Source organism: Oryza sativa, chromosome 1 (genome assembly GCF_034140825.1).
Source record: "Oryza sativa Japonica Group chromosome 1, ASM3414082v1".
Classification (NCBI taxonomy): Eukaryota; Viridiplantae; Streptophyta; class Magnoliopsida; order Poales; family Poaceae; genus Oryza; species Oryza sativa.
The window spans coordinates 41,137,549-41,155,000 of NC_089035.1; the positions used below are offsets into that span (position 1 = coordinate 41,137,549).

General features: G+C 41.7%; 2 protein-coding genes and 1 pseudogene across 3 annotated transcripts; 2 read left to right on the plus strand and 1 right to left on the minus strand.

Moving 5' to 3' along the window:
• Positions 1-1,553: 1,553 nt before the first annotated feature.
• Positions 1,554-3,762, minus strand: LOC4327228 (large ribosomal subunit protein eL8y-like; annotated as a pseudogene).
• A 2,822-nt stretch (positions 3,763-6,584) lies between these two features.
• Positions 6,585-12,947, plus strand: LOC4327229 (DEK domain-containing chromatin-associated protein 1). Its single transcript, XM_015766472.3, has 11 exons — positions 6,585-6,954; positions 7,209-7,242; positions 8,688-8,767; positions 8,846-8,905; positions 9,003-9,113; positions 9,196-9,273; positions 9,345-9,416; positions 11,103-11,607; positions 12,080-12,177; positions 12,254-12,284; positions 12,415-12,947. The coding sequence occupies exons 1-11, from the start codon at positions 6,673-6,675 to the stop codon at positions 12,591-12,593; spliced, it is 1,530 nt and encodes a 509-aa protein (XP_015621958.1). The 5' UTR covers positions 6,585-6,672; the 3' UTR covers positions 12,594-12,947.
• A 1,189-nt stretch (positions 12,948-14,136) lies between these two features.
• LOC9266238 (omega-hydroxypalmitate O-feruloyl transferase) lies at positions 14,137-16,481 on the plus strand. Of its 2 annotated transcripts, none has more exons than XM_015779378.3 (3): positions 14,137-14,264; positions 14,505-14,954; positions 15,382-16,481. In XM_015779378.3, the coding sequence occupies exons 1-3, from the start codon at positions 14,247-14,249 to the stop codon at positions 16,270-16,272; spliced, it is 1,359 nt and encodes a 452-aa protein (XP_015634864.1). In that variant the 5' UTR covers positions 14,137-14,246; the 3' UTR covers positions 16,273-16,481. The 2 variants fall into 2 exon arrangements, with proteins under 2 accessions (XP_015634864.1, XP_015634870.1); XM_015779384.3 differs by having other exon boundaries at positions 14,257-14,388.
• The last annotated feature ends 971 nt before the right edge of the window (positions 16,482-17,452 follow it).

The window sequence follows — 17,452 nt, forward strand, 5'->3', positions numbered from 1 at the left end:
AAAATCTTTGATGTGATAGTACCAATCTTCCCTTGTTATTATTTATTAGTACTCTTTCCGTTTTAGGTTATAGGACGTTTTGATTTTAGTCAAAGTCAAACTACTCTAAGTTTGACTAACTCTTTAGAAAAAAGTAGTAATATTTACAACACCACATAGTTTTATTAAATTTATAATTGAATAAATTGTCATAATATATTTGTCTTGGGTTAGGGCATCCACAATGTAGTTCAAAAGTGGTCCATAAGCAATATAATATGTGATTCAACCACCTAGCAACATTGTGGAACTAGTCTATAACAAAGAAATAGCAAAAGCTACGCATAAGCATATGGGTTGCCCATAGAGAATAAAATATAGTATTTGTCTCTACTTCTTCTCTCCCCCTGATACTATTTGCTATCCATATACATTGTGAAGGTTACAATAGTTAAAGTTTATATATGTGGGTCCCATCTATATGGACTACTTTTACCATATACATTGTTGTTGCCATTAAAATATTATTATTTTTCTATAAAATTAGTCAAACTTATAATAGTTTAACTTTGATCAAAGTCAATATGTATTATAACCTGAAAAATAGGGAGTAGTAGTAGTTGTTTAGTTGGTACTTCAATCATGTATATAACTTTCTTTGCATCCAGATTTTCTTATCTTGGAATCCTAGTGAATAGTCAGTCACTCACTTTGCCTGTTATTTCTTTGCAGACCTTGTACATGGCTACGACGGTGCTTCTCTACATTTTTGGCATGGTTACTGCTCTCAAGGAATACGAATTGTTAGTGCCACTGTCCATAATTGTAGTCATGCAGCCCTTCTTCATATTGATGTGGATTGCAGCACCATTCCTTAGGACTGTAGCAATTGTGAAATATGCGATGGGGCTCCCTGATGGTAACAACGTCAACAGAATTCCAACAGGAAGGATGTCAGCCCTAGCCTAAACAAAGTGTGCCTAAGCAGGGTTCTTCAAGTTTATCATAATTGTGCCCTCTTTAGAAATAGGCCACTTCTAGTTGCCGTCTTCTTTAGAAGACTTTTAGATTTAGGTGTGTATTCTATTAGAATATATCTTAAAGCAACTTTGTATGTTTCTATTAGTTATATGATGCTTCATGGTTCTTTTGTAGTGAGTTTCATGGTTTCTGCTTTCTCGCTTGTAATGTGTTGATTCTTTTGATTTTGGAGAATAAAAACCACCGGTTCCTTTTATTTATCTGTGCAACATTTGTACATCCGTAGAGGCATTTTTGCAGACTTATCCAGCCACCGGGGCTTCTCTATTCCTAATTCCAATAGGCTGCCAAGCCAGATCGACAAGCCGTGATTTGAGTCTGGTGCTACAATGTCGTGCAGTCGGAACAGTGCAAGACAGTAGATAATACTCGCCAAAGTGGAAAGAAAATATATCAACTACAACGATCAAGCCAAAAATGCCACCTTTTTTAAAGTCCAAATAAAAAATGTAGCATTTTTTTCTTTTTTGAGTAGATGTATAGCTAAAATAACCTTATATTCCGACAGGGTTAGTAGTGAACACATGGGACAGTTTAGCCCACACCCAACACCAATAGTGAATTCATTTCTAATTCTGCTGTAAACTCCACATAATAGTTGCAACAGGAATAGGTATTAATTTTAATTTAAAGTACACTCAAGGTCCACATCCACATAATAACTATAAGCATACTACATTGCAGACCGAAGTTATAAGATCACAATGTGTTCCTAGTAACAACCACAACGCAAAATTTCAGGCTAGTTCTTTAGGTCATCCTCTGGGCAGCTTCCTTGGCTAGAAGCTTTTCCCTGGCTTTGGTCTTGGCTTGTGACTTTGAGCCCATGATACCACCACCCCACTTCTTCCTGACCTCATCGAACTTGTCGTTGAAGTTTGACTGGGAGTCAGTTAGAAGTGTCGGTTTAGAGTCATATGCAACAAACAACAAGGACTGGTTAGACTGGATGAGCACAAGCTCATTAGATACTTACCTTAATGGCCTCCAAGATTTTGCTGAACTCCAACTTGTCTTCATTCTTCACAGTCGTCAGACAAAGGACAGATGCTGTCTTCTTGTGCACAATCTGGTCAAATAGAATTTTTTTTAGTTGCAGTTTGTACATTAGGGAGCTGTGCAGAGGTAAGGGGAATATGGATTGCTAAGAGCAGAATAAATAACTAGACATACCGATCCAAGACGAGCCTTTCCCTTCACAATGCAATAAGGGATTTCCATCTTCCTGCACAAGGCTGGGAGCCAAACGACGAGTTCAATGGGGTCGACATCATGAGCAATGACCACAAGCTGTGCCTTGCTCTGCAGGTAAGAGAATAGCAGCACTTGATTAATTGGCACATATAGAAATATAGAACATTAAGTAGAGTAAAATTAACACATAGATGACATGAAATAGTAGTAGCCAGAGCACAATAAGAACACACCTGTTCAATCAAATAGGTCACATGGTCAAGACCATACTTCACAACAATTGGTTTCTTGGCTTCAACAGTCTTCCCTTCAGCCTCTGCTTGCGCTCTTTTCAAAAGCCTTTCCTTCTGGCAGCCTTATCTTCAGGGCGGTACTTCAACAGCATCTTGAATAGATTAGTTGCTGCAGTACAAATAAAACCTTAGCTTGCAAACAGTCATGTCAAAATACACAGGTGCATGAGTTGTAAAAACCATTGAAGAATACATACAAGCTTTATCACCAATTCTATCCGTCAATAGTAGAGAAAACATAAACTCAAAAAAAAAAATGAATCATACAGTTATTGAAAGGGAATATGCATTGTTCCATTAAGGATTCCAGTATAAAGTTACTCAAAAAGGTGGCAGTTCGGCTATCACGGCAACATTGTTATCCGACGAAAGCATGCAAGTCAGACAACATGATCAACACAGTATTTGTTGAAAAATGGAGGCAAGCGAGTCATCACTCACAGGCCTTCAGCTACCCTATCAACTTCAGTGTACGGGTGTGGCAGATCAAGTATAAGACATAAACATTGGCACATTGCCGATAAATTCAGCACATTCATAAAAAACACCTAATCTAGTTGATGGAATGAGTGAATGACCATATGATCAGCTTATCACACATCAATTGGAAACCATAGAAACTAGCTGGCAGATTGACCAGGCCCTTCAGCTTCTCCAATGAACAAATTACAAGTATAACAATCAATTACCCTTAGAAAACTAGTTAAAACATGTATGATCTTCAGCCTAACGAACTGGCCTAGTAGTAGCTAGCAACATCTAGGTGTACAAACAACAGAATCAACGGTGCCACTACCACAGATGCGAACAATTGGACGGATTCAGCTAGCAAAAGTAGCGTCACCACACGAACCGAGGTTCTTGTCGAGGGTGCGGGTGAACTGGTTGAGCGCGGGTGGAACCTTGAGGCGCTGCTTGAGGACGCGGCGCTGGCGCTGGATCCGCACCGCCTTGGGCCATCTGACGAAGCGGTGCAAGTCCTTCCTCGGCGGGAGCGCGCCGCCGATCCCGAACTGCTTCGGCCGCTTCTCGAACAGCGGGTTCACCGCCGCCGCCGCCGCCTTCTTCCTCGCCGGCACCGGCGCCTTCGCGCCTCTCTTCGGGGCCTGCGACAGCACGGACGGGGTCAGTCGGTCGGGATGGCACGGCGTATGCTTCCGCCTGAGACGGGGTGGAGGAGCTCGCCGGAGTTCGTACCATCGCGGCGGCGCGCGGGATTGGAGGGAGGAAGTGGCGGCGCGGGAGGATTAACCCTAGGAAAGCTGTGGGATGGCGGCTTCGGGGTTATTATAAAGTGGTCTTGGACTCTTGGGTGATGGATGCCATTCCATCTCGGCCGCTTGTGTAGGATCCTGCGGTTCGATCATTTAGCGCGTGATTGATTATTTTTTAAATTTTTTTTAATAGATTAATATATATTTTTAAAATATTTTTTTATAAAATTTTAGAAAAAAGGTGATAAACGTGCGCGGGGGAGGGGGGACGAGGTACTAGAGGTTGGGAAAAGCGAAAAACGAACACACCTTGATTTCTTTGTAATATACCTCCGGTGCTGTTGTGCAATATTGAAGCATCTCACGCAGTCAGTAATTGTAACTCTCATTTGTTGTCATCCTACTATTGCCTCCAAACGTGGCACCCGGATCGTTTCGTTAGGATCTGCTGTCTCCACCTCCTTTCCAATCTCACTAGTCCCACGCAATGTTGTGGCATCATCCCTACCTCGCAACTACCTGCTACAAGTGCACCACTCATCTCAACCCTTAAATATTTTGCACCACTCATCTTAACCCTTAAATATTTTCAGTTCAAAGATGTACTAGAGGTTGGGCTCCTAGTTGCTGAGCATGCTGGGTTGGATCTCTTCCGCTAGAGCGTGACGAGTGCATCACCATGGGGTGGTCGCTGATCTGGTCATCGAGAGGGGGTTAGGGGGCGTGGAGAGGGGAGTAAATGACAATAGTCAGTTAGATGTGGGTCCCACATACTCTCTCTGTTTATAAAAATTTGATAATGTTAACTTTTTAGCACATGTTTGACCGTTCGTCTTGTTATGAAACATGTAAAACTATATATATAACAATGAATCGAATGATAGGAAAATAATTAATAATTACTTAAATTTTTTTTAATAAGATGAACGGTCAAATATATTTAAAAAAATTAACGGTGTCAAATATTTAGAAACGGAGGGGGTATATTTTAGTAATTTTGATGACTCCTGTCACATGGACATTTCGTCATGAGTCATTTCGATTGAGAAATACGAATTGAGATTCTACCTTAATAAAGTCAAAATTGGACTTTTCCATACCCAGGACATAAGGCTCGATGTGCAAACGGGAAAGGAAAGGAAATACGTGCCAGGATCACTCCCTCGTCAGGCCCAAACACTTTTTAAGCCCTACCCATCAGACAAGCAAAGGAAGGATTGAGACGAGGCCCAACCAAAACAGTAGCAGGAGAACTCCTCCTCCAGTCACCAAATCAATCGCCGCCGGGCGCGCGGGGGGCGGTCGCGCGCGCTGCGGAAAATTTTCGGTGGCGCCGCGGGCGGGATCGAAGGTAGTAGCGCGCGGCGTCGGTAGGGGGGAGGACGCCGCCACCCCCGCCCGATCCGAAAAACTTTTGGTGCCGAAAATTTTGAAACGCCGCCCGGGCCGCGCTCGTGTGGTCGCCATTTTGGCCAGCGGGCGAGCGTACACTTTGCACTGCGCTTCCGTGGTCCCGTGCTAGTGCTTTTACCATTTTGCCCTGCTAGCTAACCTGGACTATTTAGCCCAAATTAATGCTCCGATCAGACAAATTTGGACAAAAAAAGGTTATCCAAATTTCTAAGGTTGTTGTTTTATGGAGGGAGTAAGTATAGTGTACATTTTGTACGATCATTGTATTGTTGTATTCTTTTCTATTATAAGTTTGGGTATTTATCATGTTCCGAGAAATATTTATTTTTTTTATTTATATCCATTAGTATGAGATCTTTATTTGTATTAAAAAGGTCCATATGAGTTTTCAAATCCCAGTTATTCATATTTATTTTCATATCCAGCCAAAAATAAGAAATCGAATACGAGAGCATTATCCATTCTTGAAGTTGAAGAATAGAAGTAATGAACACTTGGGGCTCATTTGAAACGCATGATTAAGAAAATGAAAGAATATGAAAAAATAATGATTATGACATGATTTTAAGTGTAAAACAGAGGATGGTAAAAATACATGAATAATCATTTTATTTGACTAATACACGTCAGGATTGAATGAGAGAGATAGATTCATAGTTAACTTTCAATAGTTTTTAATCCTTTGTTCTAAAAGGCTAAACTTGCATGGACTGAGAAATTCCTTATAATAGGATTCAATAGTGTTCGATTCCTTGCTTTAGAGGGTCATATAGCAAAAATAATCCTAGAAACAAAAAATCTGTTTCTCTATAAATCAATGGATGCCTTATTAAGGGTGTATTCTTTACCACTTCTTCTTAACTTCTACTCTATTGTTTTTTTCTTCAAACACGCAAAATAATTACACATCGGTACATTAGAAGAAAGCATAGTTTCAATTACACAACGCAACCGACCAGGCCGGTTGTTGCTGGTCATACTCTCTTGAATTTCACGTGCACACTTGTGTTAAAAAGTAATTGCTCCGTTTTATATTATAAGACTTTCTAGCATTGCCTACATTCATATATATATATATATATATTAATGAATCTATACATATATGGGAAAATGCAAAGTCTTATAATATGAAATGGAGATAGTAATGTAGAAAAAATGTTTTTTCAAAAACCATATTAATCTATTTTAAAAATCTATTATAACTAATATTCAATTAATCATATCGCTAGTCCTACTAATAGATAAGGCATCCTAAAATAGGGTCGAAACAAATGGTAAGGGCAAAAGTGTCAAACCACCTAGAAGGAAACACGGTGCGCGCAGCGCGCGTGCCAATCCACTCCGCCTCCGCCCCCAATCCCCACACGACCGACCCGATCAGCTCAGCTCTCGTATCGTCTCGTCTCGTCACCACCCCCATTAATAGCGTTTGCGCCGAGTAGACCGCCCCGGAATTTCACGCGCACCCTCCCACTCCACACTCTCCTCCCAAAAATTTCCCCCCCCTAAAACCCTAGCTTAGCTCCCCCCGCGCGCCCATGGCCTCCGACGCCAAGCCCGACTCCCCGCCCGCCGGCGTCGACCCCCCGCCGCCCAAGGAGGAGGCGAAGGCGGAGAAGGAGGGGGAGGGGGAGGAGCCGCAGTCGGGGGGGCGGAAGCGCGGGCGGCGGAAGAAGGGGGAGGCGGAGAAGGAGAAGGAGAAGCCCCCGCCCGCCACCCCCACCATCGAGAGGCCCTCCAGGGAGAGGAAGACCGTCGAGCGCTACTCCGAGCTCGCCCCCCGCGTCACCCCCGCCAAGAAGTCCCCCGCCATTCTCCAGGTCACCTCGCCTTGCCCTGATCTGTTCTCTCGGGGGATGGCGTTGCCTCGGTTCTGTTGCTTTTGCCCCGTCGCAAAGCTGGAATTTATTTTCCTTTTTTTTTTCGTGTCCTAGTACTACTAGTGCTAAAAATAGCCGTTTTTAGCGATGTATGCTTACTCTTCTTCCTCCACGCTTTTGGTTCACGCTCGAGGCTTGGAACCCTTGCTGCTTCGTTTCTGACCTCTCTTTTGGTGCTTTCTTGGCTGTTGCAGGGCTCTGGATCGAAGCTGAAGGACATTCCCAACAGTAATTTCTTCCCCCTCAAACTTCTTTTTTTTTATTTTTTGAACTGAAAGCTTGTCCTGATTTGCTTTTTTTTTTTAAAAAAATAAAAAATTAGTCACGAGACATGTACACTTGCCTAGTGGGATGGGATGCTATGCCTCTGTTTGGTTGTTAATGTGCGGAGATCTTTCTCCCGGGGATGTGCTGCTATGCTAGTATGAAAGTTCCGTTCCTTGAAACTTTAAACCGCAAAAGCTGTATCTCTCTGGTATTTTTTTAGATTTAAAGCAGCAGCTGTGGGGGTTTTATTACGGATTCGCGAAAGGATCGACTATTTTTGAAAGAGTGATATTGTTCTCCTGTTTTTTTTACCTATTTATCTGCTTATATGTCCAGTTGATTTGAAATGCTTGGTGCCAGGTCATTTAGATTTACTTTGTGCTTTGGATGCTATAAAAATAGAGGCACAAACAAGTGTGCCTAACAACTAATTAGCTGAAATCACAAGTTTCCATGGAGCATGTAGTCTTATTATTGAAGAAATTTTCAGTATAAAATGTACACTAGAAGAATAGAAGAACGGCTTAACTTGTATAGAAGTACAGGGGCCACAAGGTCATCTATAGCTCATTGACGAGTTTAAACAGTTACCTTTAGCTCAATTTGGTCTATCATTGTGTTATTTTGCCCCTGTGCAATTTAGCATATCTGGCCAGAGCCTTAAGCAAGCTAATGCTAAATCTGCTCAATTGATTCCCTTTCACATATTTGCTGGCTCTGTTTATTGAAATACATGTTCCTGGATTGGAAATATCTATCCATAGATCATATGTTTCTATATCCAACTTTTTCGACCAGTTTGTGCAGCTTAATGGAACTTAGGCTGTGTTCTAAATAACTTAACGGCTGGGTTGTGAGCATGCTTTCCAAACTGCTAAATGGTGAATTTCATGCAAAAACTTTTTATATAAAAGTTTCTTAAGAGAATCAAATAAATTCAATTTTCAAATTTATGATAGCTAATACTTAATTAAATCATGTGCTAATTGCTCTTCTTGTTTTGTGCAGCCTTAATATATTTTCAGCTGTTACATTCTTGAGGTTGCTCTATTTGTTTAGTGATGCTAGAAAAGTTTGTACCACCATGGATCTTTAGATAAATGTACTATAAGCTCCAAACACAGGATAATGCAGAAACAACTAGCCCAAATCTATAAAACTGCACTCATAATTCCCACTTAGCAACTTGCTTATAGAAAATATCCCACAAACAACTTTTTAACTCAATGTGATGGGTGTATAGCACATCCTCACAACCACCAACTCCTTTTGATGGAGTAAATAATAGCTTTTGTTGCCTGTTAGAGTAGCTTAATGTTTTATTTCCCATCATGTTTTTTGGGGACTAGCTGCATGCTACTCTACAATTTTTGTTTAATCATTTGTTTGCCTTGTTTTCTTATCAGTTCAATTCAAACTATCAAAAAGAAAGGCAGACGAGAACCTGCAAAGTCTTCATGTTTTAATGTATGGAAGAAAATCAAATGTAAGGTTACTGCACACCTTGTTTAGCTTTAATGTAATTTGCTCATCTTCTTTTTTAAATGTGTTCAATTCTCTGCAGGTCCATTTCTTGAAGAGAAACATATCCCAATTTTCTGGTTTTGTTTGGACTGACAATCAGGTGTGTTTTTGAGTTGATGTAATGCTATGTGAAACAATTTTATTTTTATACATGCTGAGCTTTATTTTTTGGTATGTCTGCCTGAAATCTTTCTCAGGAAAAACAAAGGACCAGGATAAAGGAAAAGCTTGACAAATTTAACAAGGAGAAGTTGCTGGATTTTTGTGAAATCCTTGATATACATGTTTCCAGAGCAGCCACAAAGAAGGTTAGTTGGCTGAGCTTCATTTCGTTTTATGGTCCATGTAATAAATCCTGTAGCAATACCCATGTGTTTTGTTGTACTTCAGGAGGAAGTCTCTGCCAAATTACTGGAATTTTTGGAGTCCCCTTGCATCACTAGAGATGTTGTTCTCACTGATGATAAGGTACATAATCTAATCAATGCTGAGTCTTCTTTTCTAGGTTGAAGTATTGCTAATTTTCATTGCCCTTGCAGAAAGGGAAGAAACGTGGAAGGAGATCTAAAGGAAATGGCCAGGCGACTGCTGAAGGCGCTTCTGATGGGAAGGTAACATCCCTTGGTGCCAAGTGGCTTGAAAATGTTGTATTATTTTCCACCTACGGGTTTGCCAAGAAAAAAAAACCATATATCATGTCTCGCCTTCTGGTGTCTGCTGAAGTCTGGTGCTGTGCATCATTAAGTTGCTTAGTGTGTTAGAATAAAGTGGGTTTCTATTTATGTTTGGCTATTCATTTGTGGTTACTGTTATGAACCATCCAGAATTTGACATGTGTTGTAATTAAACCATCTGGTTATTATTCTGAAATGTTATTAGCAGAAGTACTAAAATTGGAAAAGTTTATGCCAAAGCTGAATAATCAATGAATCTCTGATACGTACAAAAAATATATGGAACTAAGGTAAAAAAGGGGCCTAAAATCCAGGGTAGACTTTATGTCTTAAGCTAGGGACTTAAGAGCCTAATCTCACATAACATACATGTGATCTTAGTCTATAGAATGTTATTCAGTGATATTTAACACTAACAAAGTAGAGTTGCTGTTGAACTGTCACATAAAGCTGATTTTCATGGTAGACGATGAAGTCATGAAGATCATTTATCTGGGCCTGGTAGACGATGAAGTCATGAATATCATTTGCAGGATTTATGCAATTATTCTTTGCTGTGGAAAACAGTAGGTCATGGTGGGTTTGGTAAGGAATATGTAGGAGTTGGGGGAGATAATGAGAGCGGTTTGAGAACAGTAGTTTGTGTGGTGAAATGGTCAAAGTTGAGGTTTCCATCAAACCTAAGCCTCCCTTTGCTTGTGCAACATGGGTTTTGTCATTTGTGGCCAACTTGATTATGCAATTCCATGTGGCTCGTCTACATATTTGTATACAATAAAGCTTCCTGGTTTTGTGTGCAATTGCTCTGGTTGCATGATACATCTTCTGATGGGAATCATGAGGACAGAATTTGCTGTTTGTTTTATTCCAGTCAACTGCTGGTTCAGTCTGTTTTTTAAGCCACACTTCCAATATGCTTTGGACCATAGGCAGATAGGGAGCTGAGGTCACTATCATTTCTTTGGACCATAGGATTAAATCATCCTGTTGATTGTTTTATGAAATGTGAAACAAAATATGCATACTTGGAAGAAAAAAATAAATATTATTATTATTAGTCAAGACTAAGGAATTTCATTTTTCACTATCTTTACACAGCAATTTTTGTACTATAGCCAAACACTTATTGTGTGCTTTCATTTTGTTTTTCAGCTAGGTGTCTAATATTCTATACTCTGCTGTCTACATATATTCTCATCTTATTAAATCAAATTGATAAGCATTTATAAAATCAAATTGAGTTTCTATACTCTACTGTGTACATATACTGCAACAGAAAACAAATTGAGTTTCTACCTTATTAAATCAATTAATAAACACTCATTTAGTCCAAGTAATAATACGATTTTCCTTATTAAACAAGTAGGTGATTTTTTGAAATTTGGGGAGAGCCAATAGTGAAACGGGAGACGACTCATTGAAAGGTGGTAGGGGTAGTGTGGGAGTGGACACCACCACTACTAACATTTTAACATTATATTGACTAGATGTTAGCTTTAGTTTTAAGAGTTATTAATATATTTAGTAATATTTAATTATCAGCCAAAGCTAGCCTCTCGAAGCCATCCTCTTTATTGTAGTGGTTAATTTGTACTGACTCCTGATGTTTGTCTTTATAAACAGAAAAGGAGAAAGAGTCGAAAGCAATCAACTGAAGCTGCTAAAGAGAATGACGATGAAGACGATGAGGGTCCTGCTGATTCTGAGGATGCATCAATGGGTGAGGAAGATGATGAGGATTCTGAAGCAAAAGATAATGCTGGGAGTGATGAAGAACCTGATGAGCCTCCAGCAAAGAAAAAGGCAACAGATGATAAACAAACAAAAAAGGCAAAAGAAAAGGATGCGACTGCCAAGAAGGCTTCTACAAGACCTGCAAAAGGTGTGTCTAAGCCTTCTCAAGACACTGAAGAAGATGATGAGCCAGAAGTTGAGTTAGAAAGCAAAAAGGTTGTCAAAAAAGTCTCAAAGAGTTCAAAGGAGAGTGATGTTACTGTAGATAAAACCACCAAGAAGGCTTCTAAATCCAAAAAGGATGAAGGAAAAGATGGCCAGAACAATAATTCTGGTGCATTGAACAATAAGGCACGCAAGAAGGATGCTGCCAAGACAACCAATAAAAATAAAGGTACAGCCGTACAAATTGTACTCAGTTGTTTTGTCCAAATAATTTCTGCTGGAGGATTTATTTTGATTTTCAAGAGTACATTTTAGATGTTTTTGAAAAAAATACCCAACTATAACTATTAGATTGTAGGGAGTTGGAATTTTACAACTTGTGCATGTGCCCCCGTTTGCTTCTCACTCATCAAATATCAGTCAAATGGTTATAAAAACTCTGAAAAAATTAACAACATTGATATGATAGGCATAGCACTGACACTGTTCATATCCAAATTTGTGTTCTGTTCTTAGACATAGATTTAATCCAGTATTGCCTGTTTGTGGCTGGACATGCCATTGTAATCTATGTAACTAATTTTTGTAGAACTTGTGAACATTTGGCTGACATGCAAGACATGAGTGTATATGCTCATTTAGTTTGTAATCGATTTTCCTATATTGTCAAGCATAGTCACACACCATCTCTTGCTCTACAGGAAAAGGAAAAGGCAGCACAGAGGCTGGGGCAGCCCCAACCACTGAAGAGCTGCATGCTGTTGTTAGTGACATATTGAAGGAAGTTGACTTCAATACGGTAAGCAAATGGTTATGATCTGCACAATTTTTTTGGCCAGCTTTGTATGCTTACTGTTGTTTATATTATCTTGTAGGCGACATTGGCAGATATTCTTCGGCAATTAGGTACTCACTTGTTTTCTTCTTTGTTAATTTCCATTGTACATTTGGATAAAGTTGAAATATAATGTTACTTTACAGAAATTCCTTATCTATATGAATGTACTGACATAGGTTGCTATTATTTTCACTGTAGGTACTCATTTTAAGATGGACCTCATGGATAGGAAATCAGAGGTGAAACACATTATTGAGGAAGTAATAAATAGTATGTCTGATGATGAGGAAGGTGAGGAAGACAATGCTGAAGATGACAAAGACAAAAATGCTAAGGAGGAAAATTCAAAGGAAGATGCTGATGGTGACGAGAAGTAATTCAGCGGACCACATGTGATGGTCGCTTGTGTTAGTGTTATGGATGCAGGACTTTCTAGCCCAACATTGCCGTTTGGGCTGTGTTGGGTCTGTACAATGAGGGCACCGCAACAATGAACTGGTGACCTGGGGGTAGTACAAGGTTGTTAACAATTTGATAGCCACACACACCTAGTTGTTGTGCTTGACTTTGGTGTGACTTGTAGTCTAGTTGCTGGTCATGTACAATAGCTGTGCTGTTATAACTTTGCTTAGGTAGCTAGCCTGACTGTAATATGCAGAATAATTCTTTGCCTGTTCCTTCCATTTATCCATGTAAAACAGTGAATTTGGAATTTTTGGTTCTTGTGTCAACTCTCATCTGCCCACCTTGCCAGGATGTTCAGGAGGATTTGTTGAGGAAATGATATCGGTCATTTCAGGAACCAACATGGGCTCTGGAGCAAAGGGGCATCTGTATCGAGGTGCTGTGCTGCAGTTTATGGTTCCGAATTAATAAGTGCCATCTGTGAGTATGAGCTGATTTTATGTGGTAAAATCTCTTAATTGCAATGTGATCCAGTGATTAATATGGAATGCCATATGTTATTGTTGATGGTGAAGTAAAATCTGCTCCTTTCCCTGATGATCCATGAAACATTTCTTGTCTGATTAAACTGGAATTTTTGCTGTCCTTGAATCTAGAATACCATGTTAGGTGATCTAATCCATCCAGTTCGCTAAAGATCTACTTTCCTCGTCTTAGAATGTATAATCGTTTTTGAGGTGGGCAGGGTATTAAGGAAATATGTGAGAATGATTTGATGAAGTTTATGATTTGTTGAGGAGAGACAATAAGTGAAAAAAAATTAAATGGATAATGGTAGTGATTGGTTGAGGCTTGAGAGTAGATGTATGTGAAAAATAGTTCCATTTTAAGATAAATGATTGTGTTAAAAATAACTATATTTTCATATAGAGGTCGTAGTATTCCATTCAATTTGCTGTAAAGTACTCCCTCCGTATTTTAATGTATGACGCCGTTGACTTTTTGACCAACGTTTGACCTTTCGTCTTATTCAAAAATTTTATACAAATATAAAAATACTTATGTCATGCTTAAAGAACATTTGATGATAAATCAAATCTCAATAAAATAAATTATAATTACATAATTTTTTTAAGCATGACATAAGTATTTTATAATTAAATAAATCATAAGTATTACATAATTATAATTAAATAAATTATAATTTATTTTATTGAGATTTGATTTATCATCAAATGTTCTTTAAGTATGACATAAGTATTTTTATATTTGTATAAAATTTTTGAATAAGACGAGTGGTCAAACGTTGGTTAAAAAGTCAACGGTGTCATACATTAAAATACGGAGGGAGTATATGTATACTTGCAAGATCCCTGGACAAAAACACAGCAGCATCCCTGTCCTGCGTTCTTGTCATATCTGTTATTTGCTACAAATATTTATCCGGAGGAATACGATACAACATTGCATTGGACGAGCTCCTCTTGATTCCTACCTACTCGGAGAAACAAAAGCAACGTGCACGCAGATAGCGTTTCTGCTCAGGATCAATGGCTATGCAGCTCACTCCATCCAAATGTCCCAACCAACCCTAGCTTTGCTTGCACACACGCCGGAGAGAGGAGATGACCAAATCGACAATGGTAGGCTTGAAATGAAACCTCATCACCCTCCCCTTCTCTTCCTCTTCTTATACATTCATCTGGTGCCAAGATCACACACACTCACCGGTGTTCGTCGCTGATCCGATCGATCAATCCAACAATGGTGGTGCATTTGCATCCGTGTTCATCCATCTGTTCATCGAATTCTGATAACATTTTTTTTGATATATATGGCGATCGATCGATGTTGCAATGATCATGGTGGTGTGGTGATTGCAGGGGCAAGAAGCCGCCGCCGCCGCCGCCGTGGAGCTTGGAGTGAAGCGAGGGGTGCCGACGCTGGTGGCGCCGGCGGCGGAGACGAAGGGTGGGCTCTACTACCTCTCCAACCTCGACCAGAACATCGCCGTCATCGTGCAGACCGTCTACTGCTTCGCGGCGGCCGCCGGCGGCGGCGGCGGCGGCGGCGCCGGCGACGCACTGAGGGAGTCGCTGTCCAGGGTCCTTGTCCACTACTACCCTCTCGCCGGCCGCCTGGCGCTCACCGACGACGGGAAGCTTATCGTGGACTGCACCGGCGAGGGCGCCGTGTTCGTCGACGCCGTGGCCGACGCCGCCATGGCCGACCTCGGCGACATCACCCGCCCCGACCCCGCCGTCCTCGGCGAGCTCGTCTACAGCGTCCCCGGCGCCAAGAACGTCCTCGAGATGCCCCTCCTCGCAGCTCAGGCACGTACATGAACTCTCATGCGATTATCCATTTAGGCCTTATTTAGATTCCAAATTTTTTTTTTGCAAAAACGTTATATCAAATGTTTGAACATATGCATGAGATATTAGATTTGAGAAAAAAAACAAATTGTATAGTTTGCATGTAAATTGCGAGACGAACTTTTTAAGCCTAATTACGTCATGATTTGGCAATGTGATACTACAGTAAACATTTGGTAACGATGAATTAATTAAGCTTAATAAATTCGTCTCGCAATTTACAATCGGAATATGTAATTTGTTTTGTTATTAGTCTACATTTAACACTTCAAATGTGTATCCGTATACTTCGAAAACTTTACGTCTAAAGAACTAAACACACCCTTAATCGTTGCGTTTGTTGCTCATAATCATCTACGAGTTCTTGTTAATGGCGATGGAGTAGGTGACCAAGTTCAAGTGCGGCGGGTTCGTGCTGGGCCTCGCCATCAACCACTGCATGTTCGACGGCGTCGGCGCCATGCAGTTCGTCAACTCGTGGGGCGAGACGGCGAGGGGCGTGCCGCTCTCCGTCCCGCCGGCGCTCGACCGCGCCGTGCTCCGCGCGCGCGACCCGCCGCGGGTCGCGTTCCCGCACCACGAGTTCGCGCAGATCGACGACGGCGATGGCGGCGGCTCGCCGGCGCAGGACGGCGCCGAGCCGCCGCTCCTGCACAGGTCGTTCCGGTTCACGCCCGAGTCCATCGCCCGCGTCAAGGCGCTCGCCGCGGGCGACGGCGGCGGCGTCGGCGGCGTCGGCGGGCGCGCGCCCACGACGTTCGAGGCGCTCGCCGGGTTCGTGTGGAGCGCGCGCACGGCGGCGCTGGGGATGGGGCGCGCGCGGCGGAGCAAGCTCCTCTTCGCCGTGGACGGGCGGCCGCGGTTCACCGCGCCGCCGCTCCCGGCGGGGTACTTCGGCAACGCCATCGTGCTGACCAGCGCCGCGTGCGCCGCCGGCGAGCTGTCGCCCGCGCGCGCCGTGCGGCTGGTGCGCGGCGCCGCGGAGGCGGTGACGGACGCGTACATGCGCTCCGCGGTGGACTACTTCGAGGCGACGCGGGCGCGGCCGTCGCTGGCGTCGACGCTGCTGATCACGGCGTGGTCGCGGCTGCCGTTCCGCGCCGCCGACTTTGGGTGGGGCCCGCCCGCGGCGTACGGCCCCGCAGCGCTGCCGGAGAGGGAGGTGGCGCTGTTCCTGTCGTGCGCCGGCGAGGGCGGTGGCGTCCGCGTGCTGCTCGGCCTCCCCGCCGCCGCCATGGCCGAGTTCGAGCGACTCGTGGACGAGGTGATCTTCTGATCGCCTCCTGGATTTGACGGCCATGGTCAAAGGCTAAGCAGCGCGTAATCGTTGACTATTTATATACATTATGGTTGTTAATTTAATTGAGCATCAAAGAGCTGTGTGGTAGTGACAGCCACTTAATTTGCTGCATGCAGCTGATGATATGCCTCTCTATATAACTTGTTTGAAAATGTCATGGTTAATGACATTTGTTGTTTGAAAAATATTTTTGTGAATGTTTGCATTTAAAGCACTGCGATGGGGCTAATATTGGCAAAATTTTGAATTGACAAATCGTGTACTCCCTCCATATTTAGGACAACTATTCCGTTCGATGTTTCATAATATTGTATATATGCATGAAATTAAATAGCGCCTCCCTCTTCTCTTTACTTCGTTTTTCAGATTCCTCCTTGGAATAGTAACAAACTATTTTGGAATGATTCGAACGAGTAAGAAGCAGTTTCGTCTTTTATTTTGTAACGGAAGGTATAAATGTTATTCACATAAGTTGTTTATGAACCTAAGTTACTCGAGAATTGAGTTGGAGTATAATCGAAATGTCCTAATCTCCTTAAACTTTGGGGGTAAATTGGCCTGTATATAACTCTACATTATATTAAATGAAGGAGCACTGCTATGCATATGATGGATTTGTACGACCCATGTCCGACCATACCATGTCCACCGCCTTTGACCGTCGCACATTTGAGTCGGACGTATAGCTATTTTCTAAATGAAGATGAAAGATGAAAAGCATGGGTGGTATGGTGATAGAATTATAGATAGGTACAAATTCTAGTGGCTATAAATATTAAGTGGGCTTTCAATAAAAATTTAGAAAGACTAGGGAATTTGTTTCTTTGTTTCCGTTGTTTTGAGTGTGGTGTTGAGTATGTATTGATGTGTGTGGGTGCATCTGCTGTATATACTTGAAAAATAAATAATGCATCTATCGTGTACTTGAAAAAGAAATAAAATATATATTTATTCGTAAGCGGCAAGCCGACAATGTTGAAGCATAATTGAATTGGTCATTTCCTCTATTAACCCAGTTTATACCTCACGTCTACCAATTGTCGTACTTTCCAATACAGTAACGTGTAAGCGGCAATGTTGAAGCATAATTGAATTGCTAATTTCCTCTATTAATTCAGATTATACACCCCACGTCTAACAATTGTCGTACAAATTT